The 20,590-nt window shown below is 37.6% G+C and overlaps 2 protein-coding genes across 3 annotated transcripts in view; both read right to left on the minus strand.

Annotated features, from left to right (window-relative positions):
- The window catches only part of LOC131073961 (nuclear cap-binding protein subunit 1), a 209,680-nt gene that overhangs the window by 39,832 nt on the left and 149,258 nt on the right, over positions 1 to 20,590 (minus strand). For both annotated transcript variants that reach the window (XM_058010492.2, XM_058010493.2), the window contains exon 11: positions 9,329 to 9,399. In XM_058010492.2, coding sequence (XP_057866475.2) covers positions 9,329 to 9,399 — 71 coding nt within the window. The remainder of the gene's footprint in view (positions 1 to 9,328; positions 9,400 to 20,590) is intronic.
- LOC131858179 (uncharacterized) lies at positions 5,862 to 7,934 on the minus strand. Its single transcript, XM_059211293.1, has 2 exons — positions 6,387 to 7,934; positions 5,862 to 6,278 (listed from the first exon to the last, which is right to left on the minus strand). The coding sequence occupies exons 1-2, from the start codon at positions 7,719 to 7,721 to the stop codon at positions 5,880 to 5,882; spliced, it is 1,734 nt and encodes a 577-aa protein (XP_059067276.1). The 5' UTR covers positions 7,722 to 7,934; the 3' UTR covers positions 5,862 to 5,879.

Raw genomic sequence — 20,590 nt, forward strand, 5'->3', positions numbered from 1 at the left:
AAGCAAGATTTTATCTCAATTCTTCAAACCAAGGAGAGAAACCTGGAAAATCGCTATGGGCCCTCTCTGAGGGTCCGGAGCGATTTTTGTAATTGCCCTCAAAATTTTGATCCTCAACGATCTCCCTTCACTCCAAGGCATTTTAAACATTATTTCAAACCTATGTCTACACTCAGCCTTCCTCAAACTTGGATGAAAAGTTCCCATATTAGTTTTCTTGCTGTGGGCCCTCTCTGAGGGTCAGGAGCGATTTTTGTAATCTAGACCAAAATGCTTCACTTTTCATCTCGAAATTACTTTGCCAAGGAAGATGTCATCTTGTTCTTTGCTATGAATAAAAATTCATGTCCAAGAAAGGTCCAAAAATGTGCACACAAAGAAAATCGCTCTAGACCCTCTCTGAGGGTCAGGAGCGATTTTACCTTTCCTGGGCAAAACTCCTTCAATTTATCATCTTTGATCAAGTCTGGATACTTCATTATGCTCATTCTATCCTTCACCATGCTTTTGACATCTTAAGTCGACCAAATAAGGCTAGCAATGACCCCTATAAGATTTCTCGCTGTGGGCCCTTTCTGAGGATCGGGAGCGATTTTTCTATTTTCAACAAGGTCCTTCATCATTTCTAGCCAAAACTTCTTCAGGTGGGTGGAGAAAGTCATTTATTTTCCATTTATGATCAAAATTTCAGTTTCCAGACTTAGTCAAATTTCAGGATCAGGATATTCCAAACTTAGCCAAATTTCAAGATCAAGACTTTCAGACTTAGCCAAATTTCAGAACCAGGACATTCCAGACTTCATCACTCACCAACTTGACCTCACTCAAGCAGAACCTGCCATCCGGGTGATCCCCTTGGCGACACTCAAAATGCAAAGGCTAATAGACAAAACCCTAAAAAACCTAAAAACAAACCCTAGAAAGCAAGAAGGTTGGGGTCCTCATTTGCAATGGGGGCGATGTGTGAAAACGCCCTCCTTCTAGCGCCAATTCTGTTGACGTGTATTTTGTACACTATCAAACACAGAATAAAATACCCAAGGGTACCTTATCCTCTCTTGAGTAAAAGCCTCTGAATTTTGAAGATATCGCGAAAAGGATCAATCAAGGTGACTTCAAGGTTCTTTGCTGTAGGATCTCTACATGTGGATAAGCTCTCTGTGGTATGATGTGATTCCAGCTAATCAAACGTTCAGGTCATTTAAGTGTAAGTCCCCTTGTGATTCCAGCAAATCACATCATACCACAGAGAGCTTATCCACACGTAGAGATCCTACAGCAAAGAACCTTGAAGTCACCCTGATTGATCCTTTTCGCGATATCTTCAGCATTCAGAGGCTTTACTCAAGAGAGGATAAGGTACCCTTGGGTATTTTATTCTGTGTTTGATAGTGTACAAAATACACGTCAACACTACGTGACCTCCAAACTCATGGCGGACTTTAACCTCAGCACCCACATGATCTCTTCATCCTTCGTGACGGGGTTTGAACCTACAGAAACACTTCAAAACCCTTGTTAGCCAGACTTAGAAGAATTTTTGAAAGAAATTTCAAAATTTCACAGTTTAATCTAATTTAATCGGATTAACTTGAAATTTGAAATCCGTGCTTAGGTGGATCATCTGAAAAAGCAAAAAGTCTAAAATCTAGGGATTTTAGCTTTTTAGGTCAAATCTTGGAATTTTCAAGATCTGGTCGAAGCTGGTCAATGGTGCAAGTGTAAACCCTAGGTTTGCATCCCGAAAAAGCAAAAAGCCTAAAATCTAGGGATTCATCTTTTTAGGTCAAAACTTGGAATTTTCGAATTCCGGTCGAAGCAGGTCAGTGGTGCAAGTGTAAACCCTAGGTTTGCATCCCGAAAAAGCAAAAAGCAAACATCCCTAAAAAAATAGGAAAAACTTTCTAAAAATAGCCATACCGGGGATTGGGCTAAAAAGGCCGAAAACGAAACTTCTTAAAAAATAGGAAAAAAGCAAAAAGCAAACTTTCTAAAGTTGTTCAAATTCATCCAAATCAATTGCGATCTTCGTCCTTTGGCCTCTCTAAGCATTTTGGTGGTGCTCACACTTCGGAATCACATAACTTACAAAAACTAACTTTCAATCGTCGGGGCCTGAAATGCTCTGAACTGGACAAGGCGTGGTGAAACTGCAGCAAAAGGTCACAGGACACTAACAAAATCCTAGAAAGCAGGAAAAGAGAGGGTCCCCATTTGCAATGGGGCGATGTGTGGAAAAGGTCACAACAGGTATCAAAAATGAAATATCAAATATGATACCGATATTATATCGATATCATATAAAAAATGATATGATATCGATATCATATGAATATGAATATTGCTTCCATTGATTAATATCGATATTAAAATTTGATTTAATAACTTAATTATTAATTCCATTGATTATCGCTGCACTTCGATATTAACAATATCATTGTTTTAATATTTTATAAAAAATATATTTTTTAATGCCTCCTGTTGCGGGAAACAGCCGTCCGTCACTGGGACGGTCGGGGGGCGGCTTGGTCGTCCCCAACCATCCAAGAGACAGTCAACAGTCTCCAACCACGTTGTTGACCGTTTCCGAGTTTTTGGGATGGTTTCCGAAAATTTTGCTTGATCAGGGATGGCTTGGAAATGTTTCCAGTCATCCCCCCGTACCCAAAACTGTTTTCGTTTACGAAACGTATGCTTTTAGGGTGGAAACGTGTTTTCGGGTAACACTGCCAAACCATAATTGGCATGAACATCCTATCTAAGACATTATGAAGCAATAAGTATTCTACATATGGAACATATCCATATATATACCGAATCAACATAGATTACCATATTCAAATCACCAAAGATATAAATGATCCCTCTATATTGGTAGAACCATAGATGAACTACTCGCCACTCAGCAAAACTCGCCAAGGCCTGAAAAAAAAAATTGGGAAAAACTCGGTGAAAAACTCGGCAACTTAAAAACACGCTTAAATTTAATTAAAAATGCATTTTTTTTGCAAAATTTAATGAGAAGATGCATCCAATGAGTCAATAAATGAGAACACAAAAGAAACAAGCTGAGTCTAGATATATTTAAACGCAAGGTGGGTACAAAATTAAATCCTAATGAGAAATGTTGATGGCTAGAAGCAAGATAGTAAATAGTTTTTGTAGAGCTAAAAGTAAATACATCAATACAATTACATCTTCCTCTTCCCAACTCTAGTAAAAACTAGAGGAGAGGTAGAACTAGAGGGTCTAGTCCTAGGAGTCTATTGTGGGCGTGTCGTGTGATTGTGCCTCCTCGCTCGGTATGACTGGCTCAGGCTATGGCTTGTCCTCCGTCCTAGATGTAGCTCTGCCTCTAGCTGCACCTGGCACTGGCAGTGACTCATCCTCCTCAATGTCATCCAGTGTGAAACCAAATCCACCCCCTTCCTCTTCCGTAACATGCCTCTCCAAATCATTGATGTCATCCTCTATAAACAATGAGGCTTTTCCTACACTGTCCAATCACTGTAAGGATCTATATCATCCAAATCAATTGGAGGTGTTGGTGCTTCCTCTACCTTCCTTATACGCAACCGAAGATTATATTGTACAAAGACAAGGTCATTAAGGCATTTTTGGGCTAACTTGCTCCTCTTCTTCGTGTGGATGGCCTTAAACAAGCTCCAATTGCGCTCACAACTGGATGAACTACAAGGCTGACATAAGATTCTGAGGGTAAAATTTTTGAAATTTGGGGTATTTCTACCCCAACTTTGCCACCAAACATCTGCAAAATAAAATTAGGTTGAGGGTAGCACCCCTCGCAAGGGTCTGAGGCTGAGAAAGAGAGTGGTAGAGAGATAGGTCTAGATCTTGGGGGAGAGGAGAGAGTGAGATGGAGAGTGGTAGAAAGGGCGATAGAGGAAAAGTGATATGGAGATAGATAGGTCTAAAATTCGGGACAAATAAAGTGAGTGAGATAGAGAGAGCAAGAGAATGCTAATAGGAGCCTGTTGATTACTGAAATTTGACTAAGTTTGAAAATTTAAAAGATCTTCTAAAATCTAGAATTTGCATTATAACTCCTAGAGATCTGAAACACTCTCAAACATCCTATCAATATATACATGAAATATAACTTAAAGTATAAGAAAGGAAAAAGACATTGAAATGTGACTTATACTAAAATGTTATATTTCATGTATATATTCTGATGAAGTGAATGAGACTGACTTGAAAAAAAAATTAGATAATTTTTGACATGTTTGGGCCTTTTTTTTTAATGCAGCCGAGTTTTTGTGAAAAACTCGCCAAAAACTCGACGAGTTTTTCCTAAGAACTTGGCAAGTTTCTTCTGTGAGTTGAAGTCGTAAATACTGGCCAAGCAAAAACTCTCATGAAAACTCGCTGAGTTTTCAACGAGTAGTCCATCTATGGGTAAAACCATAGTTGAAAATCTCGGACTCGGCAAACCAAAAATTTGGACTCGGACTCAGACTCATGAAAGACTCACGAAAGACTCGGTAAAAAAGAAAACCGTAGTTTTACAAAATAATCATAAAGAAATTAATGCATTTAGAGAACATAAGTGCCATAATTGAAACATTACACGTCATATGATCTACAAACACGCAATATTTGAAATTTCATCATTCATGGCAGCATATTCAAGTTTTGCAGCATATTCAAGTTTCAACTTTCAACTCTAAAATGTATAATGGCAGCATAAGTATATAAATGTTCACAAAATTACATATAATGATATGTCCAACTCCAACTCCAAATGTGAAAAACAACAATGTGAATGAACAAACCAAAGAGAAGACTACATCTTCCTCTTTGTATTTTTCCTAATATAGCTCAATTTTTCAGGGCTTGAGCTAGAAGTAGTAGCAGTGGGTGTTGTGGTATCTAAATGGTGAGATGATTCTTCTTCAAAGTCAAAGTCCTCATCATCGTCCTCATCTTCGTCCTCATCTTCATCCTCCATTTCATCCAATCTTGCTCCTGCATCTTGTGCTGCTCCTCTCTCTATTTCTGCAATTTCTTCTTTGGTAAGGAGGACATCGTCACCATCATTTTGTTCATTCATGGTCCAATCACCATATGGATCAATTTCATCCAAGTAAATTGCCTCATGTGAAACACCCTCCACCTGTCTAACTCAAAGGCGAAGGTTGTACCGAACAAATACTAGATCATTGAGCCGCTTTTGTGACAATCTATTTCTCTTCTTTGTGTGAATGCTCTCAAATACACTCCAATTTCGTTCACACCCAGAAGCACTGCATGGCTGAGACAAAACACGGATAGCCATCTTTTGAAGATTAGGCGTGCCGGCACCATAATTCTCCCACCATAAATCTACAAAAAACATTTAGAAATATTAGAATTGAGAAAAAAATGTAACAATCAAGTTTGTAGGTTTTTTCTTGCACTATTGAACTAAGTTACTAAATTTTTTACCTGGTTGTTGTTTTCCTCTCCTATCAATTGCTAGTTGTGATGAGAAGAGTCTCCCCTCTGCACTTTTGTAGATCTTGAACAATGAACATTTCCAAATTCAGAAATAGATAGTCAAAGTGTCAAACTCAAATTCAATAATGAACATTTCCGAATTCATAAATAAAGATAGAGCAATTGCAAATGTCAAATCTCACCTCCAACTCATCAAGAACCTTGTCTCTCAACTCAGGATCAGGTGTCATCTTATGTAGGTTTTTTCTTGCACTATTGAACTAAGTTACTAAATTTTTTACCAGGTTGTTGTTTTCCTCTCCTATCAATTGCTAGTTGTGATGAGAAGAGTCTCCCCTCTGCACTTTTGTAGATCTTGAACAATCAACATTTCCAAATTCAGAAATAGATACTAGATAGTCAAAGTGTCAAACTCAAATTCAATAATGAACATTTCCGAATTCATAAATAAAGATAGAGCAATTGCAAATGTCAAATCTCACCTCCAACTCATCAAGAACCTTGTCTCTCAACTCAGGATTAGGTGTCATCTTATCAATGCATGTAATAACACCTGCCATGACCTCCTCATCAGCCCTAAATGAATCAGAGAAGTAGAATTTCGGGTTCAAAAAGTAGGCGAAGGCATGTATCGGTTGGTGGAGTTGGTTTGTCCACCTACGATCAATGATGCGCCAAAGGATTTCACATTTTCTTGTATTTCCACGATAGTAATGTGAAATGGCCTCTTTGGCCCTATCCATGGCCTCATAAATGAAACCCATTGGCATGCCCTCTCCATCCACCATACGAAGAACCCTTACCAAAGGTTCTGTCACCTAAAAAAATGAAAACAAATTTTAAATTAGTACAAAATCAACCCCTAAAAAATAAAATCAGCAAATAGACAAGATTGTATAAACTTTACTTTTGTGTTTGTTACTTACCGCAGTCAACTCCTCTCCACTTTTATTGAACCCTTCATCAAAAACAATGCTCACAATCTTCTCTGCTTCAGGTCTTTTGGAGTATGCAGACCCCAACCAAGCATCTGACACAAACATCTGCTTAAGATGAGGAATGGCACTAAGAATGCTCTGCAAAGTGATGAAGTGGCTAGCAAATCGTGTCACTCCAGGTCGCACAAGGTCCTTGCCATTTGTGTGTTTTCTCATCAAAGCAAGCACCCAAGTATGGTTGTAGATGAATTTGGTGACACTTGTTGCATCTTCAACCACCTCCTTCACCCATCCAATCTTCCCAATGTCCTCTAGCACCAAGTCCAAGCAATGTGCGGCACAAGGACTCCATGTAATCGAAGGATGCCTCTGCATAAGCATTCTACCTGCACATACATATGCAGCTGCGTTGTCCGTGATAATTTGGACAACATTCTCAACTCCAACTTCCCGAACCACACCATCCAACAGATTACACAAAGTCTCTGCATTTTTTATTTCATTTGAGGCATCAACAGACTTTATGAATACCATTGCACCATTTGAAGCCACCAAGAAGTTGAGAAGAGTCCTAATCCGTCTATCTGTCCATCCATCAGATAAAATGCTGCATCCTTTTCTCTTCCAATACCTTTTCTGATCATCAACCACACCTTCTGTATTTTTCACATCTTTCTCTAGCAATGGCCCACTGAAGTCATGACCTGTTGGGGCCTTAAACCCCTTACCCGCCACTGTACATGCATTAACAAAACTTTCCCAATACACATTGTTTGCTGCATTGAAAGATAGATTATTGTAAAACCAAAAGTTTGAAGCTGCTATCCGTGCTTGTTCATGCTTCTCTCTATTCCATCCTGTACCTTCAAGTGAAGGTTGTGCACCTGGAACATTGCGTGGTACAAAAAAATTAGGGTCTGATCTAACAGGAGTGCCACTAGCCTCACCCACATTGTCACCAAAAGATGAAAGTGACTGACGACCCCGACTGTGACCAATGGGACCCGAAGTGGACAATGTGGGATTCATTGCAGCTGCCATGGCTTCTCTTGTTTTTTGCCTTTCTTCCTTATGCATATCATTCTCAGCAAGAATGGCCTTCATCTCTCTAATAATTTCAGGAGTTGATTTGGGGCATGCCTCCACACCATATCCAGGTATTTGTGCAAGGTCGTATTTTAATCTATTGATTCCACCAGTCATCCATTTTGTGCATTCGGTGCAAGTGACCTCCCCTTTTTTGCTTCCTGCAATCCCATATTTCCAAGCTTTATCTCTTTGTCTTCCTGACCTTGGGGTTGCCCTTGGAGTTGAACTTGCCATTGCTGATTTAACATGAAAAAAAAAAAATCAGCAGGGTTTTATGGAAAATCAACAAAAAAAATGACAATGAATCATTTGGGAAAAATGGCATTCAAAAACAAGAAAAAAAAAAGAGGAAATAACTTAGGAAAGAAAATAGAAAAAAATTTGGCAGCATATCCCCTTGTTTTTCAAGATTTTTTTCAGTTTCAAAACAATGAAATGATTCAAATGAAAAAAAAAAGAAAGAGAAAAAATCCTTACCTAGATCTCTCTTGCTGTTTTTTTCTTCTTCCCTCTACTCCTTCAAACCCTACAAACCTGCTAAAACCAAACAAAACTGAAAATGAAGTGAAATATGAAAAAAAAAAAAGAATTTTTAACCCTTCACGGGCGTCTTTTTCTGGGCCCGCGAGTCCCTGCGAAAGACTCGCGAGTCCGAGCGAAAGACTCGCGCGAGTCTTTCGCAGGGCGCGAGTCTTTCGCAGGGACTTGCCTGGACGAGTCGACTCGCAGCGCCAAAGGACTTGCGAGTCCGTGGCGAGTCCAAGGTGAGTCGCCGAGTTTTAAAACTATGGGTAAAACAATATCTATCATATCTATATCTAAGTTGCTCATGTTGATAATCGATATTCCTTGATCAATATCCGTTAATGATGAAAATCGTTAGGAATCAAGATTGTTAAGGGATGATCATTGATGATCAGAATATAGAATTGTGGAATGTCTCAATATCCTTTGACTATCAAGAAATATCAATTTTATTATTATTAAAGAACCTTCGGCCAGATCAGGTTGAGCATCCTTATAAAAGTATGAATAGGCAGATCACAACATTAACCATTGTCATCAAACATTCTCTAATTTCAAGAATATTGAAGTATGAAGAAACTAATCAATTTGAGCAATAACAACAATTACTAATGGAACGGTTTAATTAACCAACTTTATCGATGTTAACCTTGTTATGAAAAGGCATGGATTGAAAAATCAAACACCATCGGTTATGCTTTATTGATAATAAGGGGCACGATTATTAAGAGACGAGATGTGTCTCTTAAGACAACTTTCCCATCATATAAGAATTCAATCAAATTCATTTGCAGCGGATATTGATTGTCTTTTATTTTTCATCTGCACCCATTATTGGATCGCTCTATTGAGTAGTAGCCTTCATAAGGAAAATCAGGCTGCATGCATCCAAAGATTGAAATCAGGAACAGCTCCATAACCTTTGCATATTTTCATAGCAAAATCTGAAACAGCAATCTATATCGCCATAGCCCATAACATCTATATCATTGTATATAGCATTTTCTTAATATCATTTCCCTATTAAAGAGATAAAAGGTACTCCATTACTAAACTATCTTTAACAGCAAAGAATTATAATCTATAATCTAGGGCAATCTAGGTCATTTTAAAAGGGAACATTACACTGCAGCAGATGAGCAATTGCCAAAATAACATTTCATTTCAACTTCTAAGGCCTAAAAATGAAATAAGCTTCATCCTAAAGATTGCTCTATTTATAATTCCAGAATACACTTCACGTGTGCAAGCAACCACACCATCATTAAGGACCATTCAATTATCTACATTTTCAGATATGGGTATAGTTTACAAACCAGCCATTTAGGTAAAGCATAATATCCAGCAAATACTCCTCAACTACGAAGCGATCTATGGGTTTCATGTTCTGTCATTTTCAGAGCAATAAAACATCAGAATTTCATATAACCAAGAGAAAAAATATTTGTAATTACAGTACGCATCACATGGTTAATAAATTCTAAATTTTGTAGTCAATTATTTCAACAATTTATTTCTCTATTACAGGCTACCATGTCTAATCTATTCCAATGAAATCATAATTAATACTCAATCTAAATAAGATTGATGTGATTATTTTTTTGAAAAACAGTCATGATTACAACAACACATTTGAACAAAATCATCACAGGCACAGAAATGAAAACAGTAGTGAAAAGTCGCATGATTTTATGATGAGAACTTTCTGAAAATGCTAAGTACTTCAGAAAATAAAGTGCATATGAATTTAACAATAGTAACTGTAAATCCAATTCTATCTACTAATAATAGCATAGTACCATCTACTTGTGTAATCATCAGTCTTATCATAATTTAAACTTTAAAAATTATATGGCAGTTTTAAGCTTGTTTCACAACCCTAGGACATAAAAAATTTGCAAAATGAACATCAAAAAAGAATTTCTTTTACATCACTATCCTAGAAATTCAGTCAAACAAATGGTTCCAAAAACCCCCACCAATCAACATAAACAAGCACCAAAAGTTTGTGGAGAGGCAATCCCAAAGGAGTAAGTACAATTATTCAACCCTTCCATCATGACTTGAGCCCAAATAGGGCAAGATTTGCAAGGATGGGGATGGAAAATTAGTATCTCGTCCTTCCCATAGTTCAAAAACGTCATGTCCCTTCTTCCAAATTGAGGAAACAGTTTAAATTAAGTTGCCCAAAAAGTAGCTTTTTATTTTACACAAAGGCAACTTTTATTTTACTATTAAATTATAAAGTACTTAAAAGTGACTTTATAAAGTGTTTTTAAAAGGGAGCTTAAGATATTCTCAAAAGTATCACTAGAATATGAATTAGAAGGAAAAAAGATTTTCTACAGTACCCTTGAAGAAGCTAAAAAATAGCAAACATGTGATTATAGGAGGAATTGGGCTTGAGGAAAACCATCCATTAATTGTCGCCAAACTCCCTTTTCTTGAAGATTCAGCATCTAGTGTTCATCTTTTGGTCAAAGGACAAAACCCTTTTGGTTTCAGGATTGGATTTGCGGACAAAAACCCTCTTACTCACAAAGGTGATTCCATATAGGTATTGCATTTGTGTGAAGAGATTGTTCGATAGCATATTGAATATCTCATAAATTGGACATGAAGATTGAAGAAATGTAAATTTCAATTGTTTTGTGGTTGCTATCAATTTCTAGTTTCTAGTTCAAAACAAGAATTCATTCTTATTTATGAAAGGTAGTTTTGTTATTTCAAAATATTTTATTATATTGGCTTTCAAAATCAAATATTCTATTTGTGATTATTGCTGTTATGGAATTTGATGGAGAAGTTTCTGATAAATTAATTGCCATAGGATAAAAGAGCCTATGTTAAGGGGCACATATTACGAATGAAAAGTGCTTATTCGCTGCTACGTGATGAGAGAACAGCCTCTAACTGGCTTTCTTGAAGCCACCAAGTTAAATCTACTAAATCCATTTGTTGAGTAACGAGATAAAATTTCAAAGTAAGGTAAGTTTGTATTCCAACCACAACCCACAAGGAAGATCACACCCATGTAGAATATTATGCAAAACCAACACTAGGAGAAATTGATGCTTCTTGTTTTTAAGTTGTACAGGCATCCCTTGATTGAATGTCCCAATACTTGATATATGTCATAAGACAATTTCTTCGGACATGTCATTTTTGTGTGACCTACTTTACAGTTGGTGCACAACAATTATTTGTTGTCCTTGGGGCTATCTTTCTCGGCCTTCAACTCCTTCATAATAGGTATTAATAATTATGTCCTTTCTCAAGGCTTATATTTTTTTTATTCATCTTAACGGTTGATGTCCTTTGTACTCTCGTTGCCACTTGCTTTCTTCTTTCCCTGTGATGTTTTGCTTTCACTTTCGATGTCCATCACCCAATTGTAAGCATCAGTGTACAAAGACAGAGGTACTACCTTCATTTTCTTCCTTAGGGAGGGAATCAGTCCCTCAATGAACCATCTCTTCTTCAACCCGTCAGCTACTTGGTTCTCCATTTTACCCAACAACTCCTTGAGCCTAAATTATAAGCTTGCACATTATCATGCTTTCCTTGTTTTGTGTTATAAATTTCAGCCACAATTTCATTGTCGTCCCTCAAGAGTTTATATTCCTCCTAGAATGCCTTCTTCAAGCTATTCCACGATTCTATGTATTTCTCTTCCAAATCTGAGAACCAATCAATAGTTGCTCCCCTTAATGTTGCGGGAAATGACCTTAACCAATAATCCTTATTAATCTAAATTCTAACCGCTTGCCAACCATTTAGTCTCACATGTCTTACAATTCCTTATAGGATCCTCCAATCTATTCCCAACGAACTTGGAAAGTTTCTGCATATCCACACTTGGACTCGTCGAGGGGGTCACCATCGTTCTCAACCGGTGTGTACCGTGTGCCCAGGACCAAATTGGATTGTTTTTCTCTCGATGTTCTAGTGCCTCAATTGCACTATCGGCCACGTGTGAGCCCTCTACACATCCACCATCTGCGTCCTTTGCACCTTGGCTACCTTTCTCTATTCTCAACTACCTCCACACCGGGGTCTTCGACTTAGGCCCCCTATTCTTGGTCCCTTTATTATAGATAGGTTTTCAATATAGTGCAAATTGTTTCAAATATTTTGGCAACCTCATCCCAAATATTTTCTCTTCGTCTTCTCATCGCATACCGATTGTATGGATGGGCTACTCTTTGTAAACTCGCTCCTGGAGTCGTTGTCCGACACTAATTGTACAAACTTGTTTACTTGTTCCGCAAGGTCTTCGTAAGGGAATGGTAGGTTCCTAGCAACTTCCTCCCACTCACTCCACATATGAGGTGTTTTGTCCCCTTCATCGAATGGATGTCTCTCCCGACTACGGCTTCAGCCTTTTTGATTACTCGATGATTCTCCGTAACCACCGTCATCATTCACATTTCTCTTTAAGCCGAAGGGATCTCACTGATCCCTCTCCCTCCTCTCGACTATTAGCAGTACGTCTTATTTACTTATTTGTTTGTAGGGGCATTAATTGCCGTAGGTACAAAATCTACATGTGTCATGCTCTTCCTCCTCCGTCTGGTTCCTTTCCTTGTACCGTCATAGTATTTGTTGTCGACACTGCTCTCGATCCCTTTCCTCTTCAAGATCTCAAAGGTCAAACAAGTTTCGTGCCAACAGCCTTGGAAGTCTTTACAGAAGGTGGTTGATCACGTCATTCATTGTTAGATTTTCACAAATGATACTCTCAAGGACCTCTTGTTGGAGAGCCTCCCTTTGAACATACTAATTGACAAATACTTACTAGAGGTATACCATATCCTATGTCAATTTGTCCTCAATCGTGTCTTCCTCTTCTTCAATAGTTTCTAATAATTTCTAGTCAAATGGTCAACCCATTACAACCCCAAACTGCCTATTGCCATACTCTACCTCTTTGTGGTTTAGATTCTCTAGGTTTGAATCGGCAACAACGCCAAAATGTTTACTCCTGAAGGGAACTTGCTTTATATTATGTAGAGTAAACAGGAATAGAAATCATATTATATAGAAACACAACACAACAATATCAAATACGAGAATATGGCAAGAAAGATATATCATTTATCGCCAAAATATAATGCGTACATAAGCATAACTGGTTTTTGAGGCAACAATGAAGTACATATGGACTACTTGGCGGTTGGTTAAGATTACCAACCGTCGGAAACCACCAACAACTACTCAAGAAGAAATGTCATTACATAGCCAACTATAACATTATTACTTAACAACATATTAGTTATTAATTACAACAAAACTGCCAACTACAACCATCAAATAACACTAGTTGCCGATGAGATTGTGGTAGCTGGTAAGCCTATCGTCCAATTTGTCATTCATGGCATTCAGAGAAATCAACTCATGTTCAACTTGAGACGCTTACAAACTGCTGGATGGGTTTAGGGCAGAATACAGGATGTTGATCCTGCTCAGCAATGTGTAACGTCCCCTTTTTGGGACATTACGAAAATCCATTAAATAATTAAGTTTAAGTTGTCTAAACTGTTAATGCATGGTAGCTTATGCAAGATAAGATCTTCCTAAACCTTCCTTGTTCTGTTATTTACATGCTTCATGTCAGATTTATATTGCATATGATTATCGGATTGTACAAACATCACTTATCATTATGCTATCGGGCTAACAACCCGATAGCATATTAATGTCAATTATTAATTGGCATTAATATGCTATCGGGGTATTAACCCGATAGCATATTAAATGCTATAAATCATCGGGTTATTAGCCGATACATACTTGCTATCGGGTGCATAACCATTGGCACCGGTTCACATCTGTTATCAGGCGTAATTATATCGGGCATATTTGTTATCGGGTTTAATGAATACACCGCTTCATTTGGAATTAACATTAGTTAACAACTGCACCGGTTGGATTACATACATCGTGCACTTTGAATCATCGGTGTTTATATAAACCGATTCATTACATTGATCAGTCATTATATTATGATATTACAATATGCTATCGGGTGTTTTGAACCGATAATCAGCATTGTGTTAATGGTATAATTACAAAGGCACCGATCAATGGGTGCATTGATCGGTCATGCCTAAAAGGCATGACCGGTCAATACACCAATTGACCAGTTGCCTAAATGATATATATGCCAATTGAATTCATTTGGAGTAGACATAGAAAATATTAAATGATCTCTCTCCTTCAGACCTGCAGATAAAATCAGAATTATCAGACATTGACATAATTCCTCATATCCATTTATAGCATACATAGTTCATAACTTGTTCTTTAATTGAAATTGAAATAACTTTACATAAACATAATAACTTTAAAGACAATTTAATTTAATTATTTATCAAAGCAGATTAAAGTGACTTTTTATGCCAACATCGAATTTAAAGTCACTTAATTAATAGAAGGGAATTCCAAGAGTAGGCAGTGGGCAAATGAAGAGTCACACGGTTGAGTTATTTAATAACTTAGAGAGGCTCATTTTTGGGTATGCTTGGTTTACGTTTGGAAATTGTTTCTCTCAGAGAGTTTCTGGGAAGCTCTAGTTTTCAGCAGGTTTGAGGATGCAAACCCTTGAGCTTGGAGGCAGTGGACAGAAACCCATTGTCAGTTGGAGTTATCATTCAGGTGGCTCACTTTGTGCTTCAGGTTTTATTTACTGGTTATCCAATCTGACTGAAAGTTTTGTGGCTACGATTGGATTTTTTATGTTATTGCTCTATTAAGGGATTTGAGACTATATTCATATCTAATTTTCAGGAATTTTGTTTAAATCTGAAATTTAATGATTTTCGGTGTAATTTAGTGAATAAATTGAAATCAATTACATGCAAATTGTATGTTGAATTTTGGTGGTTCGTTTGTTCAAATTTCTGGAATAAATATCCCCCTAGGGATAATATTTCAGTGGTATCAGAACAGGTTTTCCTGCCAGCCCGTGAATTTTCATGAGTGACAGAGTAGTGCATGCTTTGATAAATGCTTGGTATTTTTTGGAGATGAATTTGTGTGGAACAATACCTTGTTTCAAAAATTAAGAGTTTGGCAAATATTTCCTGTTCGGAAATAAAATTATTATATTTGAAATTTTTCAAGTTTTGCGGTCTGATTGTATGCGTCTGAGGTATAATAACCCTCTGTTTGAGGTTTACTGCAAATAATCTTTTCATTTCAATATCGGAGATTTATTTTATAAATTTTTGGCAGATATTGTTCAAAATAAAGTTTATGTAATTTTGAATGTGATATCGAGCAAAATTTAAATGGGTCCGATTATTTCTTGGTTCTTGAGCAGTGGGGCCCGTTTTGAATAATTTATCTATGGTGATTGCCATGACAATTAGAGGATCAGCCATTAATATTAATGTGGCTGTTTAATATTCTACATTGCCGTGGGAGTTTTTTTCACGGCTGCCATTATTCGTAAGAAATTCGGGAAGAAGGGTCTTGGCTGTATTGGTTTTTCTAAAATCGATGCCATTTTGAATGGAATCAGGCAGGGTTGAGGATCGACCATGCACACACCTGTTAGTTGAAATTGATTATATATTCTCCCAGCTGTGAATAAAGTGTTGATGAATGATATCCCATACATGGGCACCCTTTCCTATCCATCGGGACTCCTCATTTCTAGCAAAGCATTTACAAAAAAGAACTCACAAATCTTGGCATGATCATTTCAGCTCTGTAAATCCTTTCACTGGCTGCAACACGTGTCACAGTTCGTGAGGTTTTCTGTGCCCTTGTCGTGAACAGTAAGACGAATTAAGGAGGTCCGAACTGCTTATTGATGCCAAATCATTCGAGACTTCAAAGACCAACAGTATTGCTCGGCATGGTTTGTTCCAGCAGTTCATGGTTATTAAGGTTCGATTGTTGCATAGATGTGGGACTCCTTATAAGGACTTGAGGCAAGATTTTAAGTTTGGCAGTCATGAGACGACCTTCTTGGCGTGAGAAAGGTTTCCTTTCTTAAATCGCAACTTTCTAATCTTCCGAGTTCGTAAATGAACAGATTTATATTAAATTGAGGTGGATTATTTTGGTTCGTGGAGTGATCTCTATTTTTTTTGGCAGGTGGTATTCTTCTTGGGCCGTTTTTTTTCACTTAGTCATTTCCCTCAGAAGCTTTTACTTCTCTTTGATGAGCTATTGGCGGTGATGATTATTATTAAAAAAGGTATCTTGAAGTGGTTACGGCAAATTATTAGAGGAAAAAACTTTGGCGAAATTAATTTTTGAGTGGTCAAAAGACAAGCCGTTAAATTAAGTTGAAAGTGTTTGCTAGAATTTATTATTACGGAAGCTTTTTTTTCAAACATCGGGCATTTTTTTTCAGTGTCATGAATAATTAAGCCGTTTCCTATATTGCGAACTCCGAAGACTGGCATGTTGTTTATTTTGTAACTTAGCTCGAAAAATAATGAGCTAAAATAATATAGGGCTGGGCACTTTTCTCCTTTGATAGCACACCTTACCTTAGCCTTTTTCAAGGCTTAGTTATATGACGGAAAAGGTTCTTTACTAAGCCGACTTTATAATGGAAAATCAAATTTGTTATTGGCGCCAAAAGGTGCCTTATTGGGCCGACCCAATAAGGCACCAACCTCCTATAAATACAGCGCACCTAATGTCATTTGATATACACTCCAACCAAAAGGCGAAAATACCTCTGCAATACTAGTCTGAATTCTGCCCTCTGCTACTTGCGAATTATAATTGATTATTAGTGCGAATGCTATCAGATGCTTGGTGTGATAAAGATCAGAAGATTGGTGCAAAATATCGTGCAACCTATATCAGATACCTGATGCGAAAAATAGCAGATCCAGAGCGAATCCTTTGGTGCATGCTTCAGTCAAGAAAGCGAATTAAAAGAAGGACAGACCTGGTGCAGATCTGAGCAAGGCTGATTCAATCAGACTTACATGCATTTCCAGATTGATGACTGGTGCGAATACATGTCAGACAAATGCGAACCTATAAAAGACTCATTGATGTTGAAAGGCATGAATCCAAAATGGGCTGCAAGCACGAAACCCTTCATCCTTGACGAATCAAATGCTTCAGATTGCTGGCTGATCTAGGCAAGTTGGTGTACAGACCTAGACATCATCATCAAGCTCTAAAAGCTAAGTTTTGTACAGTTACAATTTGGATACAATACATAATCAGATCGGATGATCGTTCTTGCTGGGTTTTTCCTCCAGATGTGGAGGTTTTCCCAGGGTAATTCGTGTTGAGTCTTCATGTGCATTTACTTTATTGATTTCTTGGTTTAAGTCATCAAATCTAATAATCTGATTTAACAAAATCAAGACCGTAATTCTGTTTTCTGTTTTACTGTTAATCTGAGATATTAAAACTCAACATGGCACAAAGCCGTTAGAAGTGTTGCCATGATACACAGCACTATGGAAGGTGTATAGTCGGGCAAAAAATATGGCAGAGAGACAATGATCAAGAAATTGTAGCATTAAGTCGAAATGACAGCCACTTGGAAATCCTCAATCTAAATTGCAGAGATTAAGTATTATGGTTTGAATCAATCACAGGAATGAAGTTCAGTTAAGGGAAGTCGCAGGAAATTATCTAACTGGTGAGAGTACATTTGGTTGTAGGAAGGGCATTTAATTTGCAGTTAGGACAAAGATTGTCCAGTAGAGGGAGGCGCAGCGCATAACTTCAAGCAAACACCAATCCTACGGTGATTGAGGATTGGGACAGTTCGCATAAATTAGTGAGCAGAAATTCACGGCTCCACTCAGTAGCAGGCACATCCTTCCCTGCAGTTCGCACAGTGAGTTGAATCGCTGCTGTAGTAAACAACAAAGAGGTTGCACTCACTGGACTGGTGTCACACGAATCCCGTGGTCACAAACTTTATGTGTGTTGAGTGACATGTTTGGGAAAAGAGCTACATGTTAGTACATTGAACGACCCCCTTGGTAATGGCTGGGAGTGATGAATAGAGGTGGATCACTCTGGTAGCTGGTTGGAATGACACCATGGCAAGCAGAGACAGTCGCTGAGGGTCCCATACCAGGTTCCATTGTTGATCGATACTTATGTTAATGGTTGCATTAATTCGTACTGAATGCATTTGTGTCCTATAAATTTTAATTGTAAGAAGTAACACAAATGGGAAATGGTTATAATGTTGGAGCTGTGTTATTGGTGTAAACTGTGTGAAAACTCATTTTGGGCTGTCATTTGGAATTAAAGCATTAATGATCCAGGGATGAGTTTGGATGCAATTATCTCAGATTTAACTCATGCTCTTATATTGGAATGAGAATGATTGCAAATCTCTAAAAACAAACACACCAGGGACAGCTAAACCTCAGTCACAAACAGAAAAAAAATCAGACTTTCATTTCCTAAGTCAAGGCAGACTAAACTACAGCATACAAGAAAAAATTTCAGTCATTCCTTTAAGACAGGGCAGCCTACTACAGCGGTACCTATTCCGAATTCTTTTAGTGAACCATGGCAATGGAGGACATTAAACAAATGGCTACATCACTCTACATAGCAGGCAGCAAGCTCAGTGATCTTTCAAATCGAGGGATGAAGCCTTGAAAACTCTTTATAAGGTAGAAGAAAGTTTGAATCTTGTGGAGCAGTCACCTCATGATTTGATACAGACTGCTATGTTACCTGCTATGGCAACCTTGAAACAACAAAGATGGTTAAAGCATCCTAATGATGAGATAAGGTTGTTGGTTACTACTTTCTTGATGGAGATCATAAGAATCTCAGCACCTCAAGAACCTTATGAAGATAACATAATGAAGGAGGTACTACAACTAGTCGTTGATAGTTTCCAATATCTTGGGGACATCAAAGCTCATCAATTTCCTAGAAGAGTTGCCATACTAAAATTATTTGCAGAAATCAGATTGAGTAATCTAATGCTTGACCTGGGATTGTATGACTTAATACACACCATGTTTCACTATTTCTTGGTCACAAAAAGGAAAGAGCACAATGAAGATATTATTGCAGCCATGAAGAGCATTATGGATATGACAATTAACTAGGTTACCAGGTTCGGCCCCCTAGACCCCTGGTACTGGTCCGGGGTCCTGGACCAGTCCGCCTATGGTCCGGATAGGGTCCATGATTCACAGGCCTGGTTCGGACCAAGTTGAACCCAAGAGGACCCAGGTCAAACCCGAGGGTCTGATGGCCCACAAATAGTCTTTTTTTTGCAAATTTTTTTTTTTTAAAAATCCACCACACAAAAAAAAAAAAAATATAACCCTAAAAGTGAGTTTTAAAACATTAACTTGGCTCATTTCACACAAGCAACATGACTACAAGCAAGGGGAAACAAAGATGTGGGATATAGAGCCAGAGCATACTGATTTGGATGCTTTCACTTCTCAGCTTGTTGCATTTGATGACTCGGATAGCGAGCAAACTTATAGTGCAAGTGCAAGTGCAAGTGGCATTGGCATTGGTTCATCTAATCTCAATGTCAATGATGAGGAGGAGAATGAGGATGATGAATTAGAGAATCCATTTGATGATTAAACTTTAAATTGTTGAAAGTTGAAACAATGATACTTGACTATTTTGTCATTTTGATATTAAACTTGATGTAAATGATGTTGTTATGGTATGATCATGATGCTATGATTACAAGTTTATGTTGGTTTTGTTGTTTATATGATGCCATGTGACATGCTAATCTTAATTCATATATATATATATATATATATATATATATATATATATATAATTTACATGTTTTGTACTAACAAACCCAAACCCCTTTTCAAAATTTTGTCATACCGGTGTACCGGTTCTTTGAACCCGAACCGGCAACTTAGACAATTAATGAGAGTGATGCTCATTTGCAGCCACTTATGCATATGTTGTTGGCAATTTCAAGTCAAGAACAGTATGCTTCTAAATCTTCTTATGAGTTGGTCAACAAAGTGCTCAAACGATGTGAGCGGAAAATTGAAAAATTCAAGAAACAGATGACTGAAGATAAATTAATATCAATGGGCTTACAGTTGCAAGGTCTTCCAAAAAGAGTAAGAACCAAATGAGGAAAGAGCAAATTTGTTTCACGTGTCAGAAGGCATGGACACTTAAACATATTTGTGGAATTAATAAGGTAAAGGACAAATTGCAGCCAAGTGGTGATGAGGGCAAAAATGCAGGTGAGAATAGTGTCTTGATTCATGAGGAACAAGCTGAAACCATTACACCTGACATTCGGCATGCTGGAAGCAAACAAGATGATTGTTTCCAAGAAGCTAAGGATGTTGTTATGGAGGCAGAATCAGTTGCTGCAGGTGAGAGGTATACAAAACTCTTTGTTGGTGATTTGCAGATTATTATTGATGAAACATGTGAGGAGGAAAACTTCCTTGATGAATCCATCTATGATCACATTACTGCTCCAGTTGAGCTTGATGAGGAGTGCATGCCATCCTCTAGTGAGGTAGATGAGTTTGAAAATGTTTCTACAATTGATAACCAATCAGAAAATTTAACATGTGACAGTTCATGTACCTTAGTTGAATTTGAAA

Source organism: Cryptomeria japonica, chromosome 9 (genome assembly GCF_030272615.1).
Source record: "Cryptomeria japonica chromosome 9, Sugi_1.0, whole genome shotgun sequence".
Classification (NCBI taxonomy): Eukaryota; Viridiplantae; Streptophyta; class Pinopsida; order Cupressales; family Cupressaceae; genus Cryptomeria; species Cryptomeria japonica.